Genomic DNA, 21,692 nt, shown 5'->3' with positions numbered 1-21,692 from the left:
AGAGGAAAGAGAACATGGGAAAAGCAACTGCTTAGGTGAGTGCAGTAATAAAGGCAGGGGGTGGTCAGCAAAATCAAGGTGAAAGGTCACTAGAGTGGGCAGACTTGATGGGCTTTGGCCCTTTTCTGCCGTCATTTTTCTATGTTTCTATGGACTGGGGTAAAATTACCTTCTCTAGACACCTTTTGTAGGGTAAGTCTCCAGTACATGGGCTTTTCGGGCCACTGGGGGTTCTAGCCTTTTATTGGTGAGGATCAGTCATTTGGCCTTAATGCAAAGGCTTAACCTATGGGCCACACAGTGTTAGCTCTGGAAAGTTGGAGGGAAGGAAAGATCCAGATTCCTGTGTTTCTGCAATTTCACATGTCAGAAACTGTGTTGTGAGGGAGTTAGAAGGAAGGCGTGTTTTGTAGTGCCAGATCCTGGGCTGTGTGCAGAAGCCTGGGAAGCTATAGGGTCTCTGCATGTTGTCTGCAATAAATGCGAACACCTCAGTCTGTCACTTTAACTTGTCACGTAGAGCTTATTCTGTAAGTTAAGCTTGTAACTGCACCAGCCCATGTCCCTCCCCAGTGAACACCTCCTTTGCACTTATGTGCTACTGTGCATGTACGTTATAGACTACCACTGAACTCTCCTATCACTTAATAATAATAATAATAATAACAGTTTATATACCGCAGGACCGTGAAGTTATGATTTAAGAACATAAGCAGTGCCTCTGCTGGGTCAGACCAGAGGTCCATCATGCCCAGTAGTCCGCTCACACGGCGGCCTATCAGGTCCAGGACCTGTATAGTAATCCTCTATCTATACCCTTCTATCCCTTTTTCCTTCAGGAAATCATCTAATCCCCTCTTGAACTCCGATACCGTACTCTGTCCTATCACACCCTCTGGAAGCGCATTCCAGGTGTTCACCACCCTTTGGGTGAAGAAGAACTTCCTAGCATTGGTTCTGAATCTGTCCCCTCTTAATTTTTCCAAATGCCCTCTCGTTCTTGTAGTTTTCAAAAGTTTGAAGAACCTGTCCCTCTACTTTCTCTATGCCCTTCATGATCTTGTAAGTCTCTTATCATGTCCCCTCTAAGCCTCCGCTTTTCCAGAGAAAAGAGCCCCAGTTTCTCTAATCTTTCAGCATATGAAAGGTTTTCCATACCCTTTATCAATTGCGTCGCTCTTTTCTGTACCCTCTCGAGTATCATCATATCCTTCTTAAGGTACGACAACCAATATTGGACGCAGTACTCCAGATGCGGGCGCACCATCGCCCGATACAACGGCAGGATTATTTCTTTCATTCTGGTTGTAATACCTTTCTTGATAAAACCCAGCCATGATCCCTTGCAAGATTGGGTCCTTGATCAGCCAATCGTCCAGATAGGGAAACACCTAGAGACCTGCCACTACAACCAGGCACTTTTTGAATACTCTGGGAGAGGATGCAAGGACAAAGGATAGGACTCTGTACTGGTAATGGTGCTGCGCCACCTGAAATCTGAAGAATTTCCAGAAAGATGGATGCACTGGAATATGCGTGTAAACTTCTTTCAGATCTAGAGATAACAGCCAGTCGTTGCGATCTAAGAGGGGATATAAAGTAGCTAGGAACAACATACAAAAAACTTTTCCTTCACTAAAAACTTGTTCAGGCCCAAGGTCTAAGATTGGACATAGACCTCCCATCTTCTTTGGAACTAGGAAATACCGGGAGTAAAATCCCCGATTCCTCTGGAGAGGTGGAACCTCTTCTATTGCATTTAAAAAAAAAAAAAATACTACAAATTGAGTAGAACTTACATAGTTGGAGATTTAGTGACTAACAGTTTATGAGATCAGTTGTTGTGGGAGAGATTGTGCAGATCAGCTACCTAGGTACTTCAAGAACAGATATGTTTTTAGGTGTTTCCTAAATTCCCCATAGTTATTTGCATGCATAAGTAATTTTTCCAGGTCTTTGTCCCATAATGCTGCTTGATAAGAGAAAAGATGTTGATAGTGTGTTTTAAATTTACATCCTCTAACCGGTGGGGAGACAAACTTCAGGTGTGAGCTTCTCTTATGTCTATTGGTTGAGAAGGAGAAGAGGTCAGTTATATATTTAGGGGCTAAACCGTATAGTACCTTAAAGCAAAAACATCCCAGCTTAACTTTGCACGTGCTTCCATCGGCTACCAGTGCAGGAGTCGGTAGGAAGGGGTTATGTGATCGGAGTTCTTCAACCCAAAAATCAATCTGACCGCCGCATTCTGCACCAGTTGTAGTCTCTGCATGTTCTTCTGGGAGATTGCCAGATGGGCGATATTACAGTAATCAAGATGGTTTAGTATAAGGGATTGTACCAGAATCCTGAATGATGAAGCGTCAAAGTATGCTCTAATGGACCGAAGCTTCCAGAGAGTAATAAAACCCCTTTCTAACCAATGAGTCCACTTGGTCTTTCATGGTTAGGCCTTGGTCCAGTATTACCCCCAGAACCTTCATTGTAGGTTGAATAGGGTAACTGAGTTTGTTGATGCATAGTGATGTTTTAGTGACAAGTGGATGTGGTGAGGCTACAAAGAATTTTGTTTTTTTCTGAATTAAGCTTCAGTCTAAATTCAGTCAGGCATGTAAGCCCACACCCACCCACATTACGGCTAGTGCTCTGTACATTTAAGTTTGCAAATGGTGCTTAAATGTCGGTGCCCTGGGGAGAGGGCTGTTGAGAAGGGGTTAGAGGAGCCCCATGTCTGTAGTGTGGTGGGTCCTGAAGGGTTAAGCACAGGAATTTCATGGCCGTCTGTAAGGATATTTATTTATTCATATAAAAATTTTTCTTACTTGCTATTATCCAACAATTCTGAGCGAGATACAAAATAAAACATGCATAATTAAAATAGACAAACTAAGACACATTAAGTTTACAGCGAGTCTTTCAAACTCTTAATTTCAACAGACAATAGCACCCTGTAGAGTTATCATGGAATTACGAAAACGAGACAGTCTCACATGTTTCAGAGAGGGTACCTTTAAACAATTTTTATTGTTAGAGCGCAAAGCTCGAGACGGCTAATATAAATGAAAAAGTGCACTCAGCATTATTGGATTCCTTTTATATTGTATGAAAACCAAAACCAAAATGAATACAAAAGTCATTCTTAGTCATGAGAAACTTAAGACAAGTTCGGAAATTCTTCGAGAAAACTCAGTTCCAGCTCATAGTTCAGTCCTTAATACTAGGCCTAATTGACTACTGTAATATCCTCTACCTCCCATGCCCTACAACCATAACAAAACAACTACAAACTATCCAAAACACAGCACTAAGACTCATCTACTCATTAAAGAAACATGATCACATTACAGAAGCATATCTCCAATCGCACTGGCTTCCGATCCCAGCAAGAATACAATTTAAATTCTACTGCCTACTATTTAAGACTTTATATGGAGACAGTCCAAACTACCTGAATAACCGCCTCATCCACAACACCGCAACCAGACATAGGAAAACTCACACCCCATTCTCATATCCCCCAATTAAGGAGGTCAAACGGAAAAAACTATATGATGGCCTCCTGGCCACTCAAGCAGCCAAACTAGACAACCAAATCGCCAATCTACTGACGGCATCCCTCGACTACAAGAGACTTTTAGAAAAGAAATAAAGACCATACTCTTCAAGAAAACTCTGAAAAAAGAAATAATACCGCAAGTCTCAAACTCCACCTCTCACTAAAGCCAACCACCCCAAACAAATAACCTTACCCATTTCTTACTCTCTTTGAAAATGACCAATTTTTTTTTTTTTGTAAGTTCTTGTTGTAATACATCTTGGATAATTCTTTTGTAATCCGCCTTGAACTGAAAGGTAATGGCGGAATAGAAATTCCTAATGTAATGTAAGACTGGAATACAAAGTTCTTGAGATATGTTTATTATGAGATAAGGTTCAAAGGTCAAATCGAATACATCCCCTGTGAAAGCAGTTGGTGGAGACGAACCCAACACGGTCTATGTTTCGGCTCTGGCGAGCCTTCCTCAGGGGGTCTAAGTTAATGATCACATAATTAAAATATCCCCATGGATGTACAGTGGTACCTCGTTTTACGAGTGCACCGGTTTGCAAGTGTTTTGCAAGACGAGCAAAACACTCAGCAAACTTTTGTCTCATAAACCGAGCACTGCCCCAATAAACGATCACTCAGCAATAGTGGCCCAGGGGTGAATACTTGCCTGTGGGTGCTGCAGTGATTCCAAAGTGGTGCCTTCCTTGTCTCGGGGTCCCCGTGCGGCTGCCCTCCCGCTTTGGCCGATGCCTCTGCCGTCCGTCAGCACCTCCCGGCTCCCATCTAAGCTGGCCGCCATCCTGAATGAGTATGCGCGCGGCTTCACCTCTCCTCTCCTAAGTCAGCCGCTGCCCCAACAACAAGCTCACCACTTACAAGCACGCAGTAAATTAACATAAGAATTGCCGCTGTTGGTCAGACCAGTGGTCCATCGTACCCATCAGTCCGCTCACATGGCGGCCCTCTGGTCAAAGACCAGCGCCCTAACTGAGACCAGCCCTACCTGCGTACGTTGTGGTAAGAACTTGTCTAACTTTGTTTTGAATCCCTGGAGTATGTTTTCCCCTATGACAGACTCCAGAAGAGCGTTCCAGTTTTCCACCACTCTCTGGGTGAAGAAGAACTTCCTTATGTTCATACGGAATCTATCCCCTTTCAATTCTAGAGAGTGCCCTCTCATTCTCCCTACCTTGGAGAGAGGGTGAACAACCTGTCCTTATCTACTAAGTCTGTTTCCTTCACTACCTTGAATGTTTTGATCATGTCCCCTCTCAATCTCCTCTGTTTGAGGGAGAAGAGGTCCAGCCAGTATCTCTAATCTTTTGCTGTATGGCAACTCCTCAAGCCCCTTAACCATCTTAGTCGCTCTTCATTGACCCTTACAAAATAATTGAGCTTCCAAAAGAAAAATCCTGAGTGTTAAGTCTGTAATTTTTCTTTTGGAAGCTCAATTATTTTGTTCACGGGGGATGATTATGGACTACATGATGTATGAGGCAATTCTCATTCAGACGCATGTCTGGTGCTAGTCACCTTTGAGATTTAGCCTGAGCCAGAGGTTTACACGATTTATGACGGGCTCATACTGATGTCCTCTATTCTAACCCCAGTGTCCTTCCAAGGAACAATTATTTTGCCAGACTTTCCTTCTCAGGTCTAAGGAGGTTTAGCCAATCCTTTAGCAGTATCTTGGTCCTCATCAGACCAGGTGATAAATGATGCGGTCCTTTATCTGTGCCTCTACCATCTTTCCCGGTACCGAGGTCAGACTCGCCGGTTTGTAGTTTCCTGGGTCTCCCCTTGAACCTTTTTTGAAGATCAATGTAACATTCGCCACCTTTCAGTCCTCCAGAATCTTTCCCGATTTGATCGACAGATTGGCTATTAGTTGAGGCTGTTCAGCTATAATCCCTTTCAGTTCCTTGATGACCCTCGGATGGATACCATCCAGTCCCGGGGATTTATCGCTTTTAAGCCTATCAATCTGCCTGAATACCTCTTCTAGACTGACCGTTAACCCTGTACGTTTCCCATTTTCGCTTCCAGCATATAGCCTGATGGGTTCCGGTATGCTGTGTATATTCTCTTCAGTAAATACAGATGCAAAAAATGTGTTCAGTCTGTCGGCAATTGCTTTGTCCTCCTATAACGCTCCCTTTATTCTTTGATCATCCAACGGTCCCACCGCTTCCTTCGCGGGTCATTTCCCCTTAATATATCTAAAGAACGGCTTGATGTTTTTCACCTCCTTGGCTATTTTTTGCTTGGCTATTTATAGTCTCTTTTGGTCCCTTTTACTGCCTTATGGCACCTGCATTGATGTTGTTTGTGCTTATTCTAGTTTTTGTCAGTTTTTGACCTTTCCTTAAACAAAGTTTTGGGGTTTTTTTTGGCTCTGATCACTTCCTTTTCCTTTACAGTGAGCCACGCCATTTCTTTGTTCTTTTTCTTCTTTGATCCCTTGTTGATACGTGGTATATATAGATTTTGCGCCTCAGTGACTGTATCCTTAAAAAGGGACCAAGCTTGCTCTAGCGTTGTTACAGTGTTCATCCTCTTCTTAATCTTCTTCCCCACTATGCGTCTCATCCCTTTGTAATTCCCTTTTCGTAAGTTCATTGCCGTGGCCGTCGTTCTGGACTGATGTTTCACCCCTGCATCCAGGTCGAAGCGGATCATATTGTGATCACTGTTTCCCAGCGTCCCTACTACTTCTATACCTTGCGTCGGTCCTCGCAGTCCATTTAGAATTAAGTCCAGAATTGAGTTTCCTTGACAGGTTGTTCCAGGAAACAATCGCCTACAGCATCCAGGAACTCAGTCTCTCTAGCACAGCTGGAGGTGCCTAGGTTCCAGTCTATCTCCGGATAGTTGAAGTTGCCCATGATAACTGCGTTGCCTCCCTTGCAGTTGCGTTTAATCTCAGTCGTCATTTCTCCTTCAATTTCCTCGGACTGCCCTGGGAGTTGGTAGTAGATGCTGATACTCGTTCTCGGTCCATTTGTTCCTGGAATTTTGACCCATAGAGACTCTAACTTATCCGTCTGTTGTGGCATGTTCTCTCCAGTATATTCAATTCCCTCTTTGACGTATATAGCAATGCCTCTTCCTTTTTGAGTCACTCTGTCTCTGTGGTATAGTTTGTATCCCAGTAGCACTGTGTCCCAGACATTTTCATCAGTCCACCATGTGTCCCTGATGCCCATGATCCTTTTGTGCCACAGCTTCTAATTCACCCATCTTATTTCTAAGACTCCTTGAGTTTGCAGTCTGTTCCCTTCTTGCTTATCCTTCCCTCTTGTGTCCCTTTCAGTCTGTTTTGCCTGCGATCCGGTGAGTCTTCCCCTCTGTCTTCCTGTACAGTATCTTCCTGGTATACCGGTTCCCGAACAATTGACTCTCTCTCTCGGTCGGCTTTCCCCTTCTTCCTAGCTTAAAAGCTTCTCAACTTCTCTCTTGATGTTGCTTGCAAGTAGCCTCGTTCTGTCTCTGCTGAGGTGGAGTCTGTCCTTCCTGAATAGCTTGCTCTTCCCCCAGAATGTCGTCCAGTTGTGCACGAAGTGGAATCCTTCTTCCTCAAACCAGCGCCGCATCCACACATTGACATGCCTGATTTAAAACAGATACAAGCAAATTTGAACAGGACTCTAGCCTCCATTGGTAACCAGTGTAATTATGAACAGACACAGCAAGTTGTCTGACAACAATCATATGTGTTCGTACTCCATTCACGGGCTGTTCTTGTGAGTCAGAGTGGAGACAAACCTGACCCAACTGTGACCATGTTTCAATAGGACTCTGGATCAGGGTCATTACTTCATGGTTGTAGAAGAAATTCCCCAGTAAGCCCAGATTATAATATATTGTCACTCTTCAGAACTCTTCCCTCTAGTTTTGTACAGTCTGCCAAACATTAAATATCACTTTGAGGGTCACATGATGCTGAGCTAGAGACGTGTGTGCCTCGAGCTCCTGAACCTCCCTCTGTCGGCACTTTACCTGCTTGAATTCAGGGAAACTTTGTTGTACTTGCTACCTTGGGAAAGTGCATCGAGTGCCCCGCTGATTTTCCTGTCGGCTTCCTGATCCTTGAGAAAGAAGAAGAATAAGGGGAAGCCTGCGGAGCCTAAAATGGTGGATGGGGATGTCCCGGAGGGCCCTACGGTGAGCTCTGTCTGGTTACAGGTGGTGGTCACGGAGGTGAAGGAAGCGATCAAATCTTCTTTAGACCAGCAGCTGCAAACGATTACTGAAAAGCTCGATGTCATGGACGGACGTCTTGAATCTCTAAAGGGAGAGTTTACGGCGTGTTGTCAGCGCATATCGGCGCTGGAGGATAACGTGACCCAGATGACCAGCACACAGGCCGAGATGCAGACCCAGCTCAGCACCCTTGAGGACAAACTAGACGACATCGAAAACCGGTCCCTACTTGGCAATCTCCGGCTGGTGGGCTTGTCAGAGACTATTTTGGAAGCCAACTTCGCGGGTTCTTGGAGCGCTGGTTAGTGGATGTTTTATATCTGCGTTCTGAGGCAGGCCCTGTGCGAATTGAACGCGCACACAGGCTTGGCCCTAAACGCTCCCCGGAGGACAAAAACTGCAAGTGGTCATCCTGAAACTACTCTCCTGGGGTCTCCGCTCCATGTCACGCCTATGCTGCTCTCTGTGCGGACCTTCATCACAAACATATCCAATTTGCCTTACTATATCCCACCAAACCTAAGGCAAACCTCATTTTTTTGACAAATTAGCAAATGCCACTCGCTTTGTGGCACAGATGGCTGTTCCCTCTATCAGCACTGCCACCTAGACTTTGCCCCGGCTTTGCCATTTGGTTGTGTCTCACTCTGTTTCTTTTCAAAATGCCCTCTGAAATCCTAACCGAGCAGCATTTGTAATCTCATGTGTGTTGGACCATATTTATGAGTGTTTTTTTAGGCTGTGTCGGAGTTCTCTTGGGTATGCGGGAGGTTGAGTGTTAATATGTTTTTGCCTGTGTGGAATGGGTTAAGGCTATGTTGCTGAGTGTGGTGGATGTACTTTTTGTTTATATTTCTGTCTTAGTTTGAGTTTGTAGAGAGAGTGCTTGTGCTGGAGGATTTGATGGGTTGGTGGGTTTTCTGGTGCTCCTTGGGAGGGTGGTGAGGGGCCTTGGGTTCTTCTTCACCCAGAGAGTTTGCTTCGTGTTGCTCCTTGCAGGGCATTTCCCTATTTTTGCCTTGCTGAGAGGGGTTCTGAGTAGCTAGGGGCTACCCTACTTTGTTCTCTGAGGCAACAGAGCTTTTGGAGCATTGGTGTTGGAGGGGGGAGAGGTTGGTTGGGTGCTTGTCTTTGGTTGTTTTCTTTTTTTCCTTTTTGAGGGTTTTTTTTCCCTCCTCTTGACACATGGGGTCTCTTGTGTCTTTTGTAGTTTTTGTTCTGGTTTGTGGCCGGGGGGCTGTTCTCTCGGGGTCAGCTGCCTTCTCTCTCGACTTTGGGTCTCTTTGAATTATATTTTGAGCTCTCTGCTGAGCTGGTGGTTCTCTAGGCTGGGACAGACCCACCGCCTTCCTGTTTTTACTGCTGGCTTTCATTTTTTTATTCGTCTACAACAATCCTCCATGGTAAAATTTATGTCTTGGAATGTTAATGGGGTCACCTCACCTGTTAAACGATAAAAGATATTGCAGACATTGAATCGTCACGCGGCAGATATTGCTTTTTTACAGGAGACGCATCTGACCTCTCTAGAACATGAGAAATTCAACCGGTGGTGGGTGGGCCGGGCGATTGGTGCTGAAGCAATGAATCAAAAGGCGGGAGTTCTGATTCTCATTCGGAAATCTTTGGATTTACAGGTGAAAGTGGTTTATGCAGACCCTTCTGGTCGTTTTATATTTGCTCACATTATTTTGAATAGGACGATGCTGCTCCTCTGCAATATTTACGCACCAAATGTTTATGAGCTTTATAAGTTTTTTTTATACTGGTTTATTTAAGGCTTTGAGTCGGTTTCCAGGTATCCGTCTGATGATGGAGGGTGATTTTAATATGGTCCATGACCCTAGTCTGGACAAGACTGCACTCTGCCCGCAGGAGCGAGTTGTCTCCACAAAGGGTATTTCTTATCTGTGCTTTTCATTAGATCTCCGGAGAACGGGACTGTACCCACCTGTCGTGCGCCCATGGTACTCAATCTCAGATTAACTATTGGCTTTTGTCTACTTCTCTTTTTTCCTCTATGGGAGCTATGGGGATCGGGCCTTATTGTGTCTGTGATCACGCGTTCATTTGGAGTACTCTGGAGGTGGGGTGTGCGGGTCCCCGAAGGTGGATGTTTCCACCGGCTTTTTACAAAGATCCAGGATTCTTTGATCATTTACTTACCAAGTGGAAAGACTATCAGGTCCATAATGGGTCATCTAGAGGATCTGATCTTATACTAGGAGGCGGCCAAGGCAGTGTTACAGGGGGAAATTATTGCCTATGCTAGTTTTAAAAATAAAGCCCGAGATCGGGCAATCCTTCGTTTAGATAGACAGGTGCGGGCGGATCGCATTTGGTATGCTTGCCAGCCTGATTCTCAATGTAGAAGCAACTTGCTGGCCTCCCAGGCCTCCTTGGAAGAGCTCTTGCAGGCCCGGACTGCACGTTCTCTTCAATATTTTAAACACCAATTTTATTTGCATGGTAATAAAGGTGGGAGGCTTTTGGCTAATTTGGTGCACACTTCGGATAGTTCTAGGTGAGTGCTTTGGGTGGTGGAGGACGGCACAGGGTTGGTTAGTACTGACACTGGGATCTCAAAGGTTTTCTGCTCCTTCTATCAGCAGTTGTATAGGGGTTCTGTAAATCTTGACCTATCGAGTGAGCTATACGTGGATAATATTGGTACTTCTCGCGTGTCTGCCTCTCAACATCAGATACTCAATGCTCCTATTACGGCGGATGAGGTCGCTCTGGTCATCCAATCTAGTCCACTTTGGAAAGCGCCTGGACCGGATGGTTTTCATTCTGAGTTCTATAAACTGCTTTCGATGGAAATTGTCCGTTTTGACTTCTACCTTTAATACCTATGTCGCCAGGGGTCCTTGCCATCATCCTTGCGGGAGGCTCATATTGTGCTTTTGAAACCAGGTTGGGATCCCACCTTGCCAAGCTCTTATCGGCCGATTTCTCTTTTTAACGTTGAAGCTAATCTCTTTGCTAAGATTTTGGCTAATCGCATGGCTCATGTTCTTCCTGACCTCATCGCTGCTCCTCAAGTGGGATTTGTCCGCGGTCGACGGGTAGCTCGTAATATTCGCCAAATCTTAACATCACTGGAGTATGTGGCTTTTCGCCAAGTGCCATCTTTGTTAGTTAGTTTTGATGCTGAAAAAGCCTTCGATCGGATTTCATGGAATTTTTTATTTGTCACACTCCGCCATTACAGTTTCACGGAATTTTTTTCGGATGCTATTTCTGTGTTATATGCCTCCCCGCTAGCAGTGGTTTGGGTCAACGTGTTGCTTTTTGAATCCTTTGAGATTCAGCGGGGTACCCGGCAGTGCTGCTCTTTGTCCCCCCAGTTGTTTATACTTACTTTGGATCCTTTGGTGCGGGACATATTACAGATCCACGAGGTTTGTGGGGTTCGTATTGGCGTGACGGAGTTTAAATTGACAGCTTTTGCGTATGATATTTTGGTCCATCTTATTACCCCGGAATCCGCTCTTCCCGCTTTACTGATGTTGATGGCTGAATATGATGATTTTTCAGGTTTTCAGTTAAATCTGGAAAAGTCTTTGGCTCTCCCTATGTCCCGAGTGGTACGTGATCATTGGCCAGGGCATTAACCGTTGAAGTGGGCTGACATGGCTTTCCGATACTTGGATGTCCAGCTGACCTCCTCGACTGCCTCGCTCCAGGCTGCTAACTTACATCTGCTTTTTGATTATACTTGTTAGCACTTAGATAGTTGGAAATTTTTTCCACTTTCCCTACATGGCTGTATTCATCTTTTCCATTTGATTATTTTTCCAAAATGGTTGTATGTTTTACAGGCCCCACTCCTCTTCAACCTGTATGTCAAACCAGTACTCGACATCGCAGAAAAATATCAAATCAAAATCCACTCTTATGCAGACGACATACGGCTCTCCTCCCCCTAGGTCAGTGGCTCGCAAACCACATGCGGCTCTTTAGCCACATGAATGTAGCTCTGCACGTGCCTAGGACCCAAAAGCCCTGCAATCCAAACTTCTTTATTAAACACCTAAATTTTCCTTTCTAGAGGGACCCCGACATAGCAGCTGTTCTCATAAACTGCCGGTGGCTGCCCTGAAACTTTCTCTCTGCGCCGATCTGCCCTGTCGGAAATTGGAAGTTGCGGCAGAGAAAAACTTTGGGCAGCCGCCGGCAGCTTGTGAGGACAGCTGCCGTGTTGGGGCCTCTCTGAAAAGGAACATTCTGGCTATCAAGATGCCAGGTCATGGAAGGAAGGAGGAAGGTATGCCAGACCAATGGAAAAGGAAGGAGGTGATGGGGAGGGAGAGATGAAAGGAGAGCGATGCCAGGGAATCAGGGAAGGGAGGGAAGGAGACAGATGCCAGACCGTGGGGTGGGAAGGAAAGGAGAAGAGAGAGATGCCAGAGCAAAGGGGAGGGGGTGGTGACAGAGAAAAATGGAGAGGTGGAAGATCTAAAATGAATCATGTACAAAGGAGAGAAGGGGCACAAGATAGACAGTTTATGGAAGGAGCATAGAAAGAAGGAAGATGCCATATAGAACGAGGAGAGGGCGGACAGAGAGAGGGCAGACATGGAAGGGGCTGATGCTGCATGGAAGACAGAGATGCTGGTTAGAAAGAAGTGAGTGAAGACAAGATGATTAAAGCAGAAATGACAAACGGTAGAAAAAGATTATTTTGTCAATAAATAAAATTATTATTATTATGATATCTGGTTTTATTTAATGTTAGTAGCTAGTTTAATCTGACTCCTAAAAACATGGTTCTTGAAAAGAAATTTGACTCTGAAAAGAAATCTTAATGGTTGTACTACTGATCTTTGGCTCTTTTGACTACCACTCAGTGCTTACCACTGCCCTAGGTCAACATCGAGATGCACAAATCAAAAAAAATTCATTGCTGCCTAACTGAAATAAAGAACTGGATGACTGCAAACAAACTACAGCTCAATGCATCAAAAACCAAACTTCTCTGGGTACACAAGGATTCCTGCACATACCCCCTCCCATTCCTCTCCTGGAGAAATGACACCCTTACATTCAAAGAGAATGTCCGTAGCCTGGGAATGATTCTTGGCTCAAACCTGTCGCTCTCAGATCATGTATCAGAATTAGTGTCTTCATGTTTCTATTACCTACGCCAGCTAAAGTGCATCCGTGCTTACTTTTCAGAGAACGATTTTGCCCAGCTACTATATGCGTTTGTGTTATCCCGCTTAGATTATTGCAACATGCTACTAGTAGGCTTAACCGCAAAAAACGTCTCCCCATCTCCAAGGCGTGCAAAATATGATAATCCGATTCCTGAAAAACCTGGGCTTCCGTGACCACGTCACCCCAGCACTAAGATCCATGTACTAGCTGCCTATCCGAAAACGTTGCGTCTTTAAATCCCTGGTTCTAGCTTTCAAGACATTCCACAAGATGACACCAAGCTACATAACATCAAAACTACAAATTTATATCCCCAACTGATCATTGAGGTCCCAAGCAGAAAAACGGCTAGCCATTCCACCCGGACGCTCACTCACATCTGAAATAGCCCATGTCATAGTAAAAAACAACCTCAACCTAAAAGTCCTAGCCAAGCACTCCATCCCTCACCTAGACCTTCTAACTTGCCAACTTTCCGACAACTCACTCACAGGAAATCTGAACTGCCTTCCCTGCTACGTCACACCAGGAAAATGGAACATCTCAAAACAAGAACTCGAAGAATTCATCTTCCAGAACTCTCTCTCCTCCACACATAACTTGATCCTTGGAGACATAAATCTCCACCTAGAAGACCACGCCTCCAAACAAGTAGCAGGTATACTTTCATACCTCAATACCCTATCTTACCAGATCCTCAACCCCGAACCCTCACACGAAAAGGGCCACCAACTTGATATTGCTGCATGTACGTCTCCTAACCTCCACACACAAAATATCCACATCTCCAACGGCTCCTGGCATCCTACCCTCTGGTCAGACCATTACAAATATACCTTCACTATCAACTGTGTTCAAAATAACAACAAACCCACTCCCCACTAAACACTCATCAAGACCAGACAGAAAATCGAACCTACTACATTCTGGGACACAGTAGACCCCACAATCGACTCCAATAACCCTAAAGAATTCGTAAATCTCTGGCGTACTCTTAGTGAATCTACTTTGAACGAGCTAGCCCCAATAAAAACTAAAAATAAAATATGTAGACCATCAGACAAATGGTTTGACTCTGAACTCCTCCATCTAAAAAGGCAATGTAGACATCTAGAAAGGATATGGAAAAAACAGAAACAAGACTACACCAAAACAGCATGGAGAATCCAAATCAAACAATACAAAATCAAACTGAAGGACAAACGAAAAGACCACTACTCCAAACTTATCGGCACCGAAAAACCAGACACAAAAAAACTTTTCAACCTTGTAAGAAATCTCACTGATACCAAACCTTTCCTAGCCACACAAGGAAACCAGTCTCCAACAGCTCCCCAATAAGCGGACCACTTCAAACACAAAATCACCACAATCAGAACCACATTCAACAACTCACTAAACAACCTAGACGAGATACTAATAAAACCCACAATAGATGAAGCCATTTCAGCAGATAGAACCTGGACCAACTTCCCAACGGTACAATGGTCAGACCTGGACCGGCTATACAAAAAATACAGCAAATCTTCATGTGACTTGAACAACTGTCCTCCGTACCTACTAACTACAGCATCCACTAAATTCAAAGCCAGTCTCATGCAATGGTTGCAAACCATTCTCAGGGAAGGCCAGTTCCCATCAGAACTAGGTGAAATTATAATTATTCTTATACTGAAAGACCTCAAAGGTCCAATAGACAACCCTGCAAATTACAGACCCATCGCTTCAATCCCTTTATACGTCAAACTAATAGAAGGTCTTGTAGCACAATATCTCTCCAATTACCTAGAAGACCACAACATTCTGCATCCTTCTCAATCTGGATTCAGAACTAACCACAGCATGGAAACACTACTGGATATAGCCCGACAGCACCTCAGCAAAGGAAACAGGATGCTAATCATCCAACTTGATCTTTCAGCAGCATTCGACCTAGTAGACCATCCCAAACTACTCCAGATACTAGACGCCATAGGAATCTCAGATAGGGTTCACAACTGATTCCAAGGATTCCTTAAAACAAGATCATACAGAGTTAAGTCAAAAGATCTTATATCTGACTCATGGTCAAACCCCTGCGGAGTGCCACAAGGGTCACCACTATCACCCATACTATTCAACCTCTTCATAGCTTCCCTAGATACAACTCTAGATGCCCTAAATATAGTATTATTTAGCTACGCGGACGACATAACCATCCTCCTCCCCTTTGACATCCAAGACCCCGTCTCAACAGGACGCCTGGAAACAACACTGGAAACTGTGGAAAAATGGATGACTAACCATAAGTTGAAGCTGAACTCGGATAAAACTAAATTCCTACTGCTAGAAAAGGATAAAAAACCATCCTTAACTGAACTGGAAGTAAATGCAACCAAATAACCAATACAGAGCACACTCTGGGAGTACTGATAGATAGATGCTGCACAATGCAGACACAAATCCACAAAACTACCCAAAAAGCATTTTTCACCATGCGAATCTTACGAAAAAAAAGAAAATTCTTTAAACAAAGATCAATAAAGGATCATACTCCAATCCCTTGTGCTAGGAATTGTAGATTATTGCAACAGCCTCTACCTACCATGTCCAACCAACATGATAAAACAACTACAGACCGTTAAGAACACAGCTCTCAGACTCATCTACTCCTTTAGTAAATTTAACCGCATCACCAATGCCTACCTAGACTCTCACTGGCTACCGATACAAGCAAGAACCCAATTCAAATTATACTGTCTACTATTTAAAGTAACCCATGGAACTGCACCCATCTACCTAAACAACCGCCTATACCGTAACCTTTCTTCCAGAATAAGGAGAACTCAAATCCTATTCACCTACCCTCCACTCAATGGCACTCGACGCAAGAAACTATACGACAACCTTCTAGCGACACATGCAGTGAAACTTGACCCCGCCATCTCCAAGCTGATGACCAAAACAACAGACATTAAAGTGTTCCGAAAAGAAATCAAAACACTAATATTCAAAAAATACATCCCATCAATCCAACCTCCTTCCTATCCCAACTGCATATTCCTCGCGAATACACCACCCCTACGGCAACTTCTAGTCAATTCTTCAAACCAAATCCCCAATATATAACCAGATTCCAGCTTCCTTTTAAAGTACTGTAACCTGCTGATCTCAAAACTTCAGAAACCTCAACATGTAACCACCATTTGTAACCAGAAACCTGCTTCCTTCAACATTATGTAATTCTCTATTGTAACCTGAAATATCCTTTCTTCTTTGTTATGTAATTCTCCTGGATATGTCCAGATATCTTCTAATGTAATCCGCTTAGAACCGCAAGGCACAGGCAGAATAGAAATCACTAATGTAATGTCATACCCAGATTATGGCACATCATCCCCCCATCTGTCAGGTCTTCAAACAGTCCATGGAACTTAAGGAAGGCCTTGAAAACCTTTTTACAAATCTAGCTCAGCTTACATCTGCATCCCTGATTGATCCTTACGTCGGACCACCGAACCAAAAACCCACCATACTTCCATGACGCACAAACCTACAAAGCTATTTTACCTATGTCCATAAGGAAAATGATGTAATTTAAACAACCATAGGCTATGTCTTTTCATAATATGCTGAAATTTTAAAACACCCTATGTTCACTAATTGCCTGTTTTACAAAGCCGTGCGGCAACAGACCCGAAGCCTTTTAAATCTCTATGGGCTTCGGGGCCGTTACCACACTGCAGCCGCTAGCGCGGCTTTGTAAAACAGGCCCTAAGTCTATATTTCCAAATCTGTTTGTTAAGACTATACTGTAAAAGCTCAAATTTATACCTCTATGTACACCAAGTTTGTTTTTCCCACCAAAGTTAGTTCTGCTTATACTGTGAATGTACTCTTGTAACCCATTCTGGGCTCCTTTGGGAGGAAGGGCTAAATGAATGAATGAATAAATACATAACTATATGCCTTCTCTATCAGCTTTTGACTAAATTTTTATAGGGCGGAAAAATACCTCAAATGGCCTTTCAGTATTTATTAGGGTCTTGGTCAGGTGGGAGTATGGGTGTCCCTGATCTCCAGAGGTATAATCAGGCTTATTTGCTTTGTTATCTTGGTGACTGGATTCTGGAGCAAGATAAATATACCTGTTTTGAGTATGAGCAAGCCTTTTATCATCCTTTGCATTTTAATTTATTGCGATATTTGGAAGGTTCTGGTCTTGCACCTAGGAGGGCAACCAGAGGTGTCTGATCAATTACCTATCCAGGGCAATCTTTTGTTTTCCCTGGGCATAACTTCTTCACCATTTCAATGTTGGACGCAGTTGGGATTGACTCTGTTGGAACATGTATATCGACCTGGTGGTGTCCTTATGCCCTGGTGGGATTTTCAATACCGAGATGGGATTCGGGCCACGAACTTCTTTGTATATCTGCAACTAGATCATTATGTGCGATCTTTGTCGGGAGAGGGCTTACAGTGGGAACCTGGAATAAACTCCGAACTTTCTTTGCCCAATTCAAAGATGCCGGTCTTTCTGTTTCGGCACTTCACAAGGCTCTCTGCTCTCTGGTGACGCTGAGGTCTTGGGAGGCCTTGTGTGATCATTGTGCTCCGGAAATGGGGCTGTTGCTGACTGATCTTAATATAGGTTGTCTTATTAATCGGACCCGTCCCTCTCTATATCTGTGGATCTCTGGGAGTGTCAATTCTGAGTCTTACATTGTGCGTATTTTATGCGGGTTCAATTATATCATTCTGGTTTGGCGGACTCAGATCAGTATGAAAAATGTAAAACTGCATCCAAGACCTTTTTTCATGCTTTTTGGAGTTGCCCCGTGGTTAAGTCCTTTTACAGACGAGTGATTTCTTATTTAGAAAGTTTATTAGGCCGACCTATACCAGTTACCCCAGTGGGATTCTTATTGGATAAATTTGAAGCTTTTCGGCTCCTACCTGGGGTGGACAGGTTGTTTTTGTGCAAGCCCAGGTTGATGGCTAAGAAGGTTATTTTGGGAGAATGGGTCTCTGATCGCTCTTCCTCTTATTGGGCTTGGCGTAACTGGCTACATGCTCTGATGTTGCTTGAGAAGGAATGGGTGCGTGCTTCTTTACAACAATCTAAAATTTTTGTGCAGGTTTTGGGACTTTATATTTATTCCTTGTCTCCCCATATTCGCAGTTTAATATTTAATACTTTAAAGGTTTGATCGGCCTGGAGCTGTGGGGGGTTGGCGACACCGAGCTTCTTTCCTGCTGCTGCGGCTCTCCTGGCCATTCCTCATGTCCTCCTAGTCCCTCCCCCCAATTTTTATTTTTTAAATATGATTTGTTTGCTGTCTAGTAGCTCTCTAATGGGGCTGGGGGGTGGGAGGGGGAAGTCCATCATTGTTTCTCTCAGGACCCATCAGAGTCTTTTGCATTGATCCTCTTGGGGCTTTTCCTATTGGATAGGCTTGTGCTGTTGGATTTCTTTGTTTTACCTCTTGAATTATTCCGGAGGGGGGGAGGGGTATTTGGAATTGCTGATGTATAATTATTGAACAATTGCTCTGTCTCATATTCTTTTCCCTGTTATTTATTTTCTTGGTTCAATAACACTGGTTTTCTATTCAATTCTAGAGCGGGGTAGAGGGAGGTGGTGGGGTTAATGGATTTCACTTGTAACAGTTGATTGAATTTGTGACATGCCTGCATTGTATTTGATGGCTGTTGCCTTTGATGACTTTAATAAAACAGATTGCACATATAAATGCCACTTTGGCATGTAACTTTCATGCTAAAACAGAAGTTACGTGCCACAACGGAGGTGATTTGGCAGGACTGCTCGTAAATGCACTTAAGTGCTATTCCATAAGATAATGCCTAAGAGTTATTGCGTGCAAGTGCGTGGTGTGCAAATAGGCGATGCACGAGTGGGCTATAGGTGATTCTTATACCTACATGCAAAATCTATAGATTACTCTTAGAGCAATCGGATATTTGCTGCCCTAGAGAGAATTGACTCCCTTAACTCTCCACACTGCCATTGCCAAGGAACCGCTCACAAATTGGCACTGTCTAGAGATAAATGCTTGAAAAAATGCTTTGCATGTAGGAAACTGACCCATTCTCAAGCCACACATAGAAAATCCTTCTGCGACATCTATCTTTCCTCATTATACACAGGTTTTACGAGTTAGAAATCACTGCCGTTTTCTAACTCATGAGAAATATCTTCTGTTTATATCCAACAGATCATCAGAACCGACATGAATGGAAGAGAACAGAGAATCGAGGAGAAGGTCCTGTAGAAATGGAGGAAATCCAAACACAGTCAGAAAACGTCTATGACAATATTTCCCAGACGCCTGAAATTATTAACACAAAGAATTGTAAGCAGGAATCAAGGGAACAGAGAAACTCTGCAGAAGACTCAATGGATAGAGGCCCTTCTTGTGAGAGAAATGACAGGGAGCTCAGTGACAGCCCTGAGAACCAGAGACCCTCCCAAATTAGTAATAGTGATAAAGTGACTTCTGAATCCCACCATGGCAAGAGGAAAAGAAAAACACACCAGAAACTAATCCAAATGCACAAAAGGGGTCATAAAAATAAGAAACCATTTCTAGCTACTGAGCATAATAAAAGCTTCACTTGGCTTTCAACTCTAAAAAGACACAAAATGGTCCACACAGGACACAAGTCATTTACATGTAGTGAGTGTAATAAAAGCTTCACTCAGCTTTTAACTCTAAAAAATCACAAAATGACCCACACAGGGTACAAACCATTTACATGTACTGAGTGTAATAAAAGCTTCACTTTTCTTTCAAATCTAAAAAGTCACCAAATGACCCACACAGGACACAAACCATTTACATGTAGTGAGAGTAATAAAAGCTTCACTCAGCTTTCACATCTAAAAAGTCACAAAATGATCCACACAGGACACAAACCATTTACATGTACTGAGTGTAATAAAAGCTTCACTTTTCTTTCAAATCTAAAAAGTCACCAAATGATCCACACAGGGCACAAACCATTTACATGTAGTGAGTGTAATAAAAGCTTCACTCAGCTTTCAACTCTAAAAAATCACAAAATGATCCACACAGGACACAAACCATTTACATGTACTGAGTGTAATAAAAGCTTCACTTTTCTTTCAAATCTAAAAAATCACAAAACGATCCACACAGGACACAAACCATTTACATGTACTGAGTGTAATAAAAGCTTTACTCTGCTTTCGAATCTAAAAAGTCACAAAATGATCCACACAGGACACAAACCATTTACATGTACTGAGTGTAATAAAAGCTTCACTCAGCTTTCGACTCTAAAAAATCACAAAATGATCCACACAGGACACAAACCATTTACATGTACTGAGTGTAATAAAAGCTTCACTTTTCTTTCAAATCTAAAAAGACACAAAATGATCCACACAGGGCTCAAACCATTTACATGTAGTGAGTGTAATAAAAGCTTCACTCAGCTTTGGTATCTAAAAAGACACAAAATGATCCACACAGGGCACAAACCATTTACATGTACTGAGTGTAATAAAAGCTTTACTCTGCTTTCGAATCTAAAAAATCACCAAATGATCCACACAGGACAAAAACCATTTACATGTAGTGAGTGTAATAAAATCTTCACTCAGCTTTCAACTCTAAAAAATCACCAAATGATCCACACAGGACAAAAACCATTTACATGTACTGAGTGTAATAAAAGCTTCACTTTTCTTTCAAATCTAAAAAGACACAAAATGATCCACACAGGGCACAAACCATTTACATGTAGTGAGTGTAATAAAAGCTTCACTCAGCTTTGGTATCTAAAAAGACACAAAATGATCCACACAGGGCACAAACCATTTACATGTACTGAGTGTAATAAAAACTTTACTCTGCTTTCGAATCTAAAAAGTCACCAAATGATCCACACAGGGCACAAACCATTTACATGTAGTGAGTGTAATAAAAGCTTCACTCAGCTTTCAGGTCTAAAAAGTCACGAAATGATCCATAGAGGACAAAAGCCATTTACATGTACTGAGTGTAATAAAAGCTTCATTCGGCTTTCAGCTCTAAAAAGACACCAAGTGATTCACACAGTAAAGTAAGCCTAGGGGCAGTATCGTTAGCAGTATATCTGTGCTCAGAGAGGAGAGCAGCACAAACAGTATATGGTTAGGCCTTGGATTAATCCTGTAAATCAGGCGTGGATGTTATTTAAAAATACCATCGTGTTACAAGATCCGTCACTATGTTCAGTCCCTCCCAGTGGTTGCCCTTACTGAAGTCTGCAGGGAGGCGCTTTCGGAACTCTTCAGCCTTTCAGCCCACAGAGGATTCCTCTACGATTTCATATTGTGGGGATCCGGGATTGCCAAACAAGTACGAATCTGGATATATTAGCGACAGCGTGGGCTGAGGACTTGCATTGCCAGTTGACTGCTCAACAGTTACAACGGGTCCTGAAGAACATTCAGAAGGTGTCACCCAATATTACTGGGAAATGCAATTGAAAATTGTTCTTAGACTTTACATTCCACCGGAACGTGCAGCCCGGATGGGGATTACTTCGTCGCATTCTTACCCAAAATGCAATCAGGCTCACGCATCTTTGAGTCACATGTTTTGGGCCTGCCCCGCAATCCAACAGTTTTGGAGACATCTTGGCCTATATACCACATCGTTTGGGGAAGGCGATGGCTTCCGCAACCGAGGGCGTTATTTGGATTTTATAATATAGCTTCGCCCAAACCCAGGGGAATGTCAGCATTTATCTCCAGAGCCCTTTT

General features: G+C 43.3%; 1 protein-coding gene across 2 annotated transcripts in view; it reads left to right on the top strand.

Moving 5' to 3' along the window:
• Positions 1 to 21,228, top strand: part of LOC117354654 (oocyte zinc finger protein XlCOF6-like) — a 229,373-nt gene extending 208,145 nt beyond the window's left edge. For both annotated transcript variants that reach the window (XM_033932496.1, XM_033932497.1), the window contains one exon: positions 19,135 to 21,228. In XM_033932496.1, coding sequence (XP_033788387.1) covers positions 19,135 to 21,011 — 1,877 coding nt within the window. In that variant the 3' untranslated portion in view covers positions 21,012 to 21,228. The remainder of the gene's footprint in view (positions 1 to 19,134) is intronic.
• The last annotated feature ends 464 nt before the right edge of the window (positions 21,229 to 21,692 follow it).

The sequence above is a fragment of the Geotrypetes seraphini genome, chromosome 2 (genome assembly GCF_902459505.1).
Source record: "Geotrypetes seraphini chromosome 2, aGeoSer1.1, whole genome shotgun sequence".
NCBI lineage: Eukaryota > Metazoa > Chordata > Amphibia > Gymnophiona > Dermophiidae > Geotrypetes > Geotrypetes seraphini.
This window is presented reverse-complemented; position numbering and strand designations above follow the sequence as displayed.